This window comes from Arvicanthis niloticus, unplaced genomic scaffold (assembly GCF_011762505.2).
Source record: "Arvicanthis niloticus isolate mArvNil1 unplaced genomic scaffold, mArvNil1.pat.X pat_scaffold_378_arrow_ctg1, whole genome shotgun sequence".
NCBI classification, from domain to species: Eukaryota; Metazoa; Chordata; class Mammalia; order Rodentia; family Muridae; genus Arvicanthis; species Arvicanthis niloticus.
In genome coordinates this window covers 67,053-78,539 of record NW_023046026.1, presented here as the reverse complement: position 1 = coordinate 78,539, position 11,487 = coordinate 67,053, and the positions used below count along the sequence as shown (strand labels likewise).

General features: G+C 55.3%; 1 protein-coding gene across 1 annotated transcript; it reads left to right on the top strand.

The window, feature by feature from the left end:
* The first annotated feature begins 8,281 nt into the window (after positions 1–8,281).
* Positions 8,282–10,968, top strand: LOC117701985 (immediate early response gene 5-like protein). Its single transcript, XM_034493380.2, has one exon. It carries the CDS (start codon positions 8,505–8,507, stop codon positions 9,714–9,716), a length of 1,212 nt encoding a protein of 403 aa, XP_034349271.1. The 5' UTR covers positions 8,282–8,504; the 3' UTR covers positions 9,717–10,968.
* The last annotated feature ends 519 nt before the right edge of the window (positions 10,969–11,487 follow it).

The window sequence follows — 11,487 nt, the reverse complement described above, 5'->3', positions numbered from 1 at the left end:
TGGAAAACTGGGAACTGAAGGCAGACTCCAGCAAAGAAGATCGGTAGGGGCTGAGGCTCCAGGCTGGGCCATCGCAGCTGTCCCTAGAGGGGCAGTCACAAGGCAGGGCACTAGATACAATGAAATCAGGCTGAGGAGATGAACCAGAGCAAGGTGGAGAATCCCCCATTCATACCATACTCATGAACCCCAGCTCTCAGGGTTAGGGGGTCTCAGAGGCCACCTATACCCGAAAAGTGCCTCCATAGAGGTCAGGACTAAGAAGGGTCTATTCTGGCGTCAAACAAGCACACCCTATCTGTGAAATGGGTATGACAGTAAAAATACTTCAGCCCGGTTCCTGAGGGGGTCCCATGAACCACTTGTGTAGAGAATTTGGTGACATGCACTGATCCTTCACCAAATAAGCTAAGCGGAGAACAGGAGAGCCACCGTGGCAGGCAGGAGGCCACAGCCGGGGCCAGGTCTGGGGAAAGAAGCCCTGTTCTTCACAACCTTATCTATGGCTCCCTTTCTCCTCTCCATCCTCAGGCGTCTGAGGTCACGGGTGAGACCCACTCTTTTACATTTGAGAAACACACCTGAAAGAGGCAAGACCAGAGACAAAGACCCAGCAGGTCATGGGGGTCAGCAGAGCCTGAGTCCCCATCTACTCCACCACCTGCTAGAGGGAGGGCGACACCCCAAACCATTTCTGTCTCCGTGCCTGTTTCTGCATCGGCCTGGCAACAGGGCGTGAATCCCACAGAGCTAGGTAGGCGCATGAGGACCCGGATGTGGGGCCTTTTGGTACCTCCACCAGCATGAGGGCCAGAAGTGAAGAGAGCACTGGGTTTTTGTTTCTTTGCTTCGCTTTGACACAGAAGCTCAGATAGCCCATACTGGCTTAGGATTCAACATTGTTATGCAGCTGGAAAGACCTTGACCTCTGGCCTCCATCTCCCAGGCGCTGGGACTACAGGTGTGGGCCATGGTGCCTGCTTTATGAGATGCTGGGCAAGCACCTTCTGAGCTCCCTTTCCTGTTTTTAGCTTTGTTGTTTTTGTGGTAGTGGATTGAACTCGGCTTGGCATATATGAGGCAAGCATTGTAATGAAGATATATGCCCCACACCTTCAAAAAAAAAAAAAAAAAAGCAAACCTATCTTAAAGCAGGGTCTTGCCAAGTTGCCCATATGTACCTTAAACTCTTTTGATAGCTCAGGCTGGCCTTGAACTGCTGATCCTCCTGCTCCACCTCTGGAGTAGCTGGGTTCCTGCCTGTACTATCCGGCTTTGTTTTTGCTTTTTTTACTAAGTGAGAATAGAGAGGAGTTTGCGAGATGAATTAAGGACAAAGGAGCTAGAAACTGTCAGTGGGTTCTGTGCACTCACTCCCTTCATACACATGCAGACGTGAACACACACATGTGCGTGTGCACACACACACAAACACACACACAAGAGGAGTGAGTGCTCTCAAAACAAAAACTCTTTGTTCTGTGGAACCAGCATTAAAAATTCACCAGTTTGGGGGAGCAGGAGTGACAGAGGGGCAGCCTCAGCTTCATGCCCTGAACAATGAGCGGCAGGGGCGCCACCCACCAATGAAGGGGACCTGACCCTCTGCCCTGTGACCTGAGAGGATGAGCACTGTCATCTCCTTCTAGCCTCTCTTGTCTCCTTTATTCTTCAAGGCAGTCTTGTTTGCTTGCTTGTGACAGTCTAGCTGTATAACCCAGGCCTGCCTCACTCTCTAGCCTCTTGCCCATCCCCCACCCTCGAGTCCAGTTCACAGGCACCGGTCGCCATACTCTGAGCCTTCCGGTACACTTCTCTGCCCACTTATTCTTTGTTCCACCTGAAGTAAATGTAACGATAGTTCCTGACAGCAGGACTCCCATGGCTCTGGGAGCGGCACTTAAGAGACCAGTGCGTATGGGCAAGACCAAGACTGGAGGTGGCAGGGCAGGCGTGGGTAGAGGGCATTTCTTCCCAGCTCGGACAGACGTTGGTCAGGTCCACATGTGGAGCACAGAGGACGACTGTGTGACTGGCCTCTCCTCCCACCTCTGTGTGAGTTCTCAACTGGACTTGTCAAGTGCCTTTACTCGGAGGGCCATGCCAGGGTACGGCCTTCCCATCATCAGTCTATTTCCCTACAACAGCCTGCCCATCAATTTCCCTACTCCCTTTTTGTTGTTTGCTTTTTGAGACAAGATTTCTCTGTGTAGCCCAGGTTGGCCTTGAACACAACAGAAATCCACCTGCCTCTGCCTCCCCAGAGCTGCGATTAATGGGGTGCAGCCCAGTCCTGCTATGGCATCCCAGCTGGCCTGGCACTAATTATGTAGCCCAGGCTGGCCTCCCAGGTACTAAGATTACAGGCAGGGGCCACCACACCCAGTGTCACTCAGTGTCATTTGGTTTAATTTGGTTTCATTTACTGATGTTGGCCTTGAGATCACCCTGTAGCTTGAGTCCCTCTTGTCTGCACCTCAGGTGCTGGGATGACAGGCATGTACCACCACACCAGGCTTGGAACTTTGCTTCCTTGGACCTCAGTCCACTTAGCTCTCAAATAGGTCTGCAACACTGCCCACTATAGTCAATTGCTTTGAGAATTACTAAAAAGTAGCTCATGGCAAGGCCAGTGCTGACACAGTGGGGCCCGGGGTTATTACCTTTAAGGTGTGGGGACGAGGAAACGCTGTTCTCCTCAGCAGCCTCCACCACCCAAAAATAAAATTCGAAGGCTCTGTTCTAGGAGCCTTAGAAACTCCCAGCAGAGCTGTGCAGGGACAAAGGCCTGTACTGAGTTCTAAAAACAACTGGAGGGTTTAGCTGCTACCATTCTCACCTAACTCAGGTCAACGAGGCTTAGCCCAGCCTGCCCAGGGTAGTGTCTAGCCAGAATCTGAGGAAGAGAGGAAAGAACTCTCACCCTTCCCAGCTCTGCTCTCCTTTCCTCCAGCTTCTCAAAGGACTTCCTTCCCTTTGATGCTGGACCCACAACCCACACTCAATCTGTTGGAACCCCCAGGTGTCCAAATTGCCTAGCATACTGGTCTTGAAGACTCCAGCAGAGCCCTTGGCAGACATCACTAATCAACTGGGGCACATATCAAATTCCTTCTCACCCAGACCTCCAGGCAGACATTACCAATCAATTGGATTGGTCAGGGGATGAAAAGGATACTTCAAATTGAACTCCAGGTAGTGAGATCTGCTGTGTGTTCTTCCTACAGCCTAGTCAGTGCCTACAAGAAGGCTAGCCTGCAGACTGAATGAATAAACAAATGTACACCCAGCTAGCCCAAGTGTCCAGAAACCCAGGATAGAAGAGATATTGGCAACAGTGTACATTGTGAGCACAAGTACAGAGTCACCTGGAAGGCCAGTGTGTGTGAATGGTAGGGACCATAGCCCCTTCACCACCCTGGAAGGCCAGTGTGTGTAAATGGTAGGGACCGTATCCCTTCACCACCCACGGTATGGTGTCTATCTCTTCCAGATCCCACCACCTCTCCTCCTAACTGTATGACCTCTAGAAGGGCACATACTCTGTGCTTCTGTCCATTCATCCATGGGGCATGAAATGTAAGAGGCCCCGCCTTAATGACCAGTGTGGGCTTCCACTCTGGCCTGGTGAGAGGTAAGGGCACAAGTTCTTCAGAGCTGAGATGATGCCAGTCTTTCTTACTAGGTGAAGGTCCTTGAGGTCACTGAAGCCAGGCCCCATTGTCTTCCTAGGACTGCACCTCTTGCTGGGACCATGTAATGCAAACAGACAGTTGGGATCTTAACTTCTACTGTTCCCTTAGGGCTGAGAACAGCTGCTGTCCTGGCTGCAAGACCCCAAGCTTCCTCCCCAGCACTCCTGACTACATGATGACCTTCCTAGGGTACAGCTACAACCTCGCACATCTAAGAATAACCATTCTCTTGGACTCAGACAGGCCCCAGCAGCAAATCCTGCACTGCCATGCCCAGCTGCCACATGAGGCCCAGGGTCTCTGACCCCATAAAACAAGTCAGATATGAAACCACAGCCTCAGCTAGAGACTGGAGCACAGGGAGATAGACTAGTGTTGAAGGGGCCTCTAGGTCCCCAATGGAAGAGTTAGAGAAAGGACTGAAGGAGCTGAAGAGGTTTGCAACCTCATGGGAAGAACAACATCAACCAACCAGACCCCCAGAGCTCCCAGGAACTAAACCATCAACCAGAGAGTACACATGGAGGGACCCATGGCTCCACCAACCAAAGAGCACACATGGAGGGACCCATGGCTCCAGCTGCATATGTGGCAGAGGATGGCCTTGCCGGGCATCAATGGGAGAAGAGACCCTTGATCCTGGAAGGCTCGATGCCCTACTGTAGGGGAATGGCAGGGTGAGGAGGCGGGGGTATGTGGGTGGGGGAACATCCATAGAAGCAGGGGGAGGGGAAATGAGATGGGGGCTTGGTGGGGGGGCAGGAAAGGGGATAACATTTGAAATGGAAATAAAGAAAATATCCAATAAAAAAAGAATCTCAAAAGTAAAAATAAATAAATAAATTTAGGTATCTCATAAAAGAATTAAAAAAGGGGGTGGGGAGGCATCTAAGCCAATTCCCAGAACACATCCCACCCTCTCTCTGGACTTCAGTTTACTGGTCTGGAAATGGGGAGAAGGGGTGCTTGCCCTTAGACTTTATAGCTTCTACACATTACATTCACTATAATGCTACAGATATTTATTGAGCACCTACTATAAACTAGGCCCTCATTGCACCCCCTTCCTGACTCTGTACTTGTGGAAAGCATCTCTCCCTGTTTGGTCTTAAGGTCTTGGTTTTATCACAAGGAGCTTCCTGGGCCTCCTGTCTGCTCTGTGAGATACCATCTCCTTCCCCGACTGCAGGGGACAACAGTTGTCTTGTTCTTCCTTACACTTCCATGGCCTCCAGGCAAAGGTTCCAAAAGCTTCTCTCAGCAGAGTGAGCAAGTAAACAAATCAAAGAAGTCCATTCCCCGCCCCTGCCCCGCCCCCTCCTAGCACAACGCCTCCAAGATGCTTTTTGACTGGGCATCTCCCCAAAACCATCCCAAAGCCCCAAAGGTTAAATCCCATCACTGGCCAGGTACCTTCCTAGATGCCCTGAGGACTGGTGTATGCAGCTTCTGTGTGCTCACAGGGCATAAGGGCACTGACCCACGAGGGGCTGGAGTCTCCTGGGGTTTGACTGGAACCCAGGTCCCCAGTGATCCGTGCCCTGCTCCAAGCTACCATCCCAGCAGACACTTGGTAAATATTGTGGCATTAATTAACTTCCTCTAGGGAATGGTGACTCAGGTCAGATGTACTCTCCCCAACTCAAGGAAGAAAGGGGAGTGCCCCAACCTCACTCAGGTGATCTCTAGAAACCTGATCTTGTGCACTGTTTCCCTCCACAAGGTGACTGCTGAGGGCCCTGCTCACTCATAGGAATACATGCACACACACACACATTGAATGGTCTCTGTAGCACACACACACACAGACAGACAGACAGACAGACAGACAGACAGGACACACACACACATACAATGAATTGTCTCTGTAGCACTCTGCCAAAGCACTGTGTGCCCAAGCAGAGGTCTGTATGCAACTGACCCCTCTATCCATATTTATAAATCCTTACCGGGTGCCACCCCCAGTCCCAGCCACACCTCCCCCAGGACACCCCTACACACACACACACACACACACACACACACACACACACACAATTCAGCTGCCCTTTGCCCCTTTCAGCGGGAGGTTTTTTGAAACATCTGCAACTCCCCTGCCCAGAGCTACCTCAAAAAAGATCAAGGGGTTTTATTAAGCCAAACAGCTGCTCAGCTTGCTGACCCCAGAGCCCATGCATGCATCCTTGGGAAGGAAGACTGAGAACAGGCAGCAGAGAGAGAGATCCCCCCAGTGGGGCCACACAGGCCTCCCAGAGTGGCTGCACTTTGCCTGTCTCCGCCCCATTCCACCCCCAAGGCTCACGCTCACACACACACACACACACACACACACACACACACACACACAGGTGGAAGGGCCTTAGAGTTAGTTCAACACTCACCTTGGTGCCTGGGGGTGTGGCTCAGTGGCAGCTCAACTGCCTCAGAGTGTGAGACTTCATCATTCGAACTGAAAAGAACTTCACTTTCAGTGGTGGCTGGGGAAGGGATGGAGGGTACCAAGCCCAAGAGAGGGGCCTGATTTCCTGGCTGACCACCCACTTCCATTCCCTCTGATTCCCAGGCTGGTCCCTAGAGCTATATTCTGTGTCACAGCGCTAAAAATGACTATGAATACATGGAACCAAGAATGATATCTGTCTCCCCAGGAGCTCTGGAGAATCCTGGTCCTGGGGCACTTGGCAAAAATAAATAAATAGATGGATGGATGGATGGATGGATGGGGCAGGGGTGTTAAATCATTCATTGGGAGCTGGGCCAGAGTAAGTGCACTTGGCCCCACTGACATATTTCTAGGCACCTACAGAACTTGGTTCAAATCCTGCCACCACCTTTCAAGTCTCAAGTTTCTTCAGTAAATACTGGGAAGGGACAGCCCACATTGTGAGCCACAGACTCCTCCGATTCCAGCTCAGTCCTCCCAGCTGTGGGAGCATCTCACTCTCTTCCTGAGCCTGTACGCTTCCGAGATAGGTACTCAGGAGGTAGGCAGAGGTATGGCTTTCTACCCCCAGGATTCATGAGGGAACATCCCCAATGCCATATGGCCAATAGGATGCCAGGCAAGTGTGCGTGTTCTGAGCGCCCGCCCCCTCCCCACCATGTAATCCTGGCCTCTCAGCTGAAGCAGGTAACAGTTCCGTGTTCCCAGACGGCACACATGGAGTACTGTGCCTGGAGCCTGTGGTCGTGGACAAAGCCTCTCTAGAACTAGTGTCTAAGTTTCCTCATCTGAAAACCTGAGCAAACTGTTCCCTGCTTTTGACACTTGCCAAAACTTAGAGAAACATTTGCTGAGTCCTTTCCTTTGAGTCAGCAACAAAGGGACAGAGGTGCTGAGAGGGTCCAAAGGCAGAAAGTTTCACTGGAACCTCTACTCTCCAGCCCCACGGGTCCCATTTGCCATCAGTCATCTCTGTAGACGATGCTCGCCCCAGAGCCCAGCCCTGGACTCTTCCTGGGCCTTGAACGCGGTGGACGCGGCTTCTGGATGGCATCTTGGACACGTCCCCCAACACCACCCCCCCACGCGCCCTCTTACTCTCTTTAAGTTTCTCAGTACAAAAAGAGACTCCCAGGCATCTTCTCTCTTTTCTAGTGTCTGTCCTCAATTGGTCGCTAGATAAGTCAGACTAAGGACATAAAAGTCGAGGAGCCCTTGGCCTGGATACTCCTGGGGCTCACGGTTGCAACCAAATCTTAACAGACTCACTCAAGCAGGTCTCAGGCCTGGGCTCCAAGAACCTTAGAGAGAGGAATTCAGACCTTTCTGGTAAGAGATCCAAGCTAGGCACTTAGTAAGGGCTTCTATTATCATTGATATTAAGTCAGAAAAGAAGAGGCCACCCAAAGGAGGAAGCATGGGGCGGGATCATAGCCCAATACCCCAACCCCACCCCCAATCCGGGCAGGCACACGATCACAAAGTTTCTCTACTAGAAATCAAAATTCACTGGGTTTTGAGTCAAACAGAAGGGGAGGCCCTTCCCTGACCATTCCCAGAAGCCCCTGGGCTAACACATAAGGTAATCAGGCCTCAAACTCTCTCTTCTAAGAGGGTACCCTAGTTCCCAGGTGGGCCCCACCAGCAGCAGCTTTTCTCGGAAGAAGGCTCAGCTCGCCCAGGTTACCCCCGGCCGTGGCAGGTGGAAAGAGGAGGCGCCGCGTGGCCAGAAGCGGGGAACCGCGCGCACCTGCGGCAGGTGAGGCCCAACCATGCGGAAGGGGGCGGAGCCATCTCCGCTGCGCTCAGGTGAGCCGACCCCCAGTTCGCAGGAGCCGGGTCCAGGATAGCTACGAGGTTCGACGTGGCTCCCAAGAGGCGACCCAAAGCTCTGAGCGACTACCTCGGAGGCTCCGAGTCCCACGAGATGCTGCGGCCCCCGGAGAACATTCGAGGCAGCGGCGGCGTTGGAGGCCCGGGGTCCGTTCGTTATTTGAATAGCACAAAGGAACCGCCTTGGTCTGATTGGCCAGCCAAGTGGCCCCGGGGCGGGCAGAGGCTGTCAATCGGAAGGCTCTGCACGCTTCTATTGGCTAATCTATAGTGGGGCGGGGCGCTGCTGCCCAGCTAAATACTTGGGGCCGGGGCCGGCTGAGGCTCATTGCTTTGGCGCCGTCTGGGGAGCGTGAGCCTGCGGGTGGCGCGCAACGCATGGTGGCCACTTCTCTCGGAGTGTCGCCGACCCGCCGACCCGGGCTCGGTTCCCTGTGCCCGGCGCGCCCGGGCGACCAACTGGAGACACACGCAGGCAGCAGCATTCGCAGCACCAGAGGCGGCTGCTCCGCCGCCCGCGTCTCCGCGGGAGCATGGAGTGCGCCCTGGACGCCCAGAGCCTGATCAGCATCTCCCTGCGCAAGATCCACAGCTCCCGGACCCAGCGCGGCGGCATCAAGCTGCACAAGAACCTCCTGGTGTCCTACGTGCTCCGCAACGCGCGCCAGCTCTACCTGAGCGAGCGCTACGCCGAGCTCTACCGGCGCCAGCAGCAGCAACAGCAACCGCCCCACCACCAGCACCTCGCTTACGCGGCGCCCGGAATGCCGGCCAGCGCGGCCGACTTCGGCCCGCTCCAACTTGGCGGCGGCGGAGACGCGGAGGCGCGCGAGCCGGTCGCCCGGCACCAGCTGCACCAGCTCCACCAGCTTCACCAGCTGCACCTCCAGCAGCAGCTGCACCAACACCAGCACCCGGCGCCCAGGGGCTGCACGGCGGCGGCACCGGTAGCGGTGGCCGGGGCGCCCGCGGGCTGCGCGGGGGCGCTCTCGGAGCTGCCCGGGTGCGCTGCGCTCCATCCGCCTCACGGCGCGCCCCACCGCGGGCAGCACTTGGAGCCGCTGCAGCCGGGTCCTGCGCCGCTGCCGCCGCCCGCGCCCGCCGCGCTCTGCCCGCGGGACCCTCGCGTCCCGGCCGCTTGCTCTGCGCCCTCGGCGCCTCCGGGGGCTGCCCCTCCGACCGTCGCTGCCTCCTCTCCGCCCGCCTCTCCAGCCCCTTCCTCATCCCCTGGCTTCTACCGGGGCGCGTACCCGGCCCCCTTGGACTTCGGCGTGCACTGCAGCAGCCAGACCACCGTGCTGGACCTGGACACTCACGTGGTGACCACCGTAGAAAACGGCTACTTGCACCAGGACTGCTGCGCCTCCGCCCACTGCCCCTGCTGTGGCCAGGGCGCTCCGGGACCGGGTCTGGCGTCCGCCGCTGGTTGCAAGCGCAAGTATTACCCTGGCCAGGAGGAAGAGGACGACGACGAGGAGGACGCGGGCGACCTGGGAGCCGAGCCCCCCGGGGGCACCCCGTTCGCCCCCTGTAAGCGCGCCCGCTTCGAGGACTTCTGCCCGGACTCGTCCCCGGACGCGTCCAACATCTCAAACTTGATCTCCATCTTTGGCTCCGGCTTCTCGGGACTGGTGAGCCGACAGCCGGACTCCTCGGAGCAGCCGCCGCCGCTCAACGGGCAGCTGTGCGCCAAGCAGGCGCTCGCCAGCCTCGGCGCCTGGACTCGAGCCATTGTCGCCTTCTAGGGACCCCCGAGGGCATGGGGACCCTGGGCCCCGCAGGGCTAGGGCCAGACAAAGACTCGGCCAAGGGGCGATAGGGAGCGAGCGGGTCCCGGCCACTCGGGGCTGAGCTGGGGGCGAGCAGAGGCTGATGTTTTATAAATTGTAAAATAAAAAAAAAATCTAAAAATCTTGGACTTTATTTTTGCAGAGAAAAAGCTCCTATTTAAGTATGCTTTGTGTTTCTCTTACTCTTTTCCCCCCTTTTTATTGTACTGATTGCAGTGGTGTTTAGCGAGGAGCCTGCCACGTGAGGCAGGGCTGCTGCCCGGAGGAGGTGCCTGGCCTCCGGGGGCGAGGCTGGGTGCCCGGGCGCTCCGGGGGCGCAACGTAGGAGGGCGCGGGGCCCAGGACGCCGATTCTAATCAGTTGTCAGAGCCGGGAAGCCCGACGTTCCGCTCTCCTGAGTGCCTCTCTGGGGTGAGGAACGGGTCTTGTGAAACCCTGAGCAAAAAAACAAAGGCAAACTCTATCTCCAAAAGGGACGTTTCGGTCACATTTCCTCTCTGGGGGCGGCCTCCAAAGTTCTCAAAATGAGAAGGCAGAAATGAAAACATTTCAACTTTTTTTTCTTTTCTTGCCGGGTTGGGCGTCTAGAACCCCTCCTCTCCCCGCCCCTCTGGCTCCGTCCTCCTCCCCCTCCTCCACCCGCCTCGCGGACTCGGGCGGGGGTGGGGGGACACCCTGACACTCAGCACAGTTGGGAAAGGGGTGGAGGGCGAGCAGGGCGAACTACATTTCCCATCATGCCCAGCACTGCGGTCCTCACTAAACAAAAAAGGAAGTCAATTCCTTCACCTGGATCCCCGGGGGAGGGAGGGGCCCGGACCGCCGACTGCGCTGGAGACTTTTCGCTTAGCTCCTGGTCAGCTGTAGTGTTTGTGCGCGCTTCTAAGTTACCTTGTCGTGCTTTAGCCTTCGGTCCCATCTCATGAAACCAGCATTGTTCCAGCCTGTGAGAACCCTGTCTGCGTCCTCAGCTCGATAGATTTTGTTTAACTTCAAAGCCTTTTGTTGTGAGAAGGTGAGGTTCGCCTAGTGCCCCTCTGGGTCTATGCCATCAACACCCCAGGGACTCCAAAACAAGTTGCCAACCTTGCCTTCCCGGCCCTTCTTCCTTCTGTTTTTGTGCATACTGAATTGTATCTCACCGGGTAAAACTGTTCAGGTTATTTGTTTAAATTTATAATCTTAATAAAAAGTCGATTGTAGAGTGTATGGTGGTTCTTTGCTTTCACATGGGCCTAGAGGTGAGAAAACACACACATACACAAACGCAAGCAAACTCCAGCTTTCCAGGGCTGTGGTGGGCCGGATCTGCCCACATCCGCAGGGCCAGGGTTGGGAGTCGGGGAGACGTGTGTGTGTGTGTGTGTGTGTGTGTGTGTGTGTGTGTGTCCGTGCGCGCGCGTTCTGGGGATGGAAGCGGGTGCTACAGGTCTTCTACTCCCTGCGCCCTCCTCACCAGCTGGTCTTGCCCCCTTGGGAACCCGCTGCCCCTGGGTCTCCAGCAGGAAGCTGAGCCAGCCTCCAACTTATTTCCCTACGCCACCAGGGTTGCAAGGGCCTAGTTGGCCCCTAGTCCCTGCAGCAGGGAGACTTCTGGGCCACCCACACTCCCTGCCCCGCTCCTCGGACCGCACGTCCACACGTCTCAAGCAAGCAACTTGGGGAAGTTTTTCCCTTTCCTCTCTCCTCTCTCTCTTTCTTTCTTTCTTTCTTTCTTTCTTTCTTT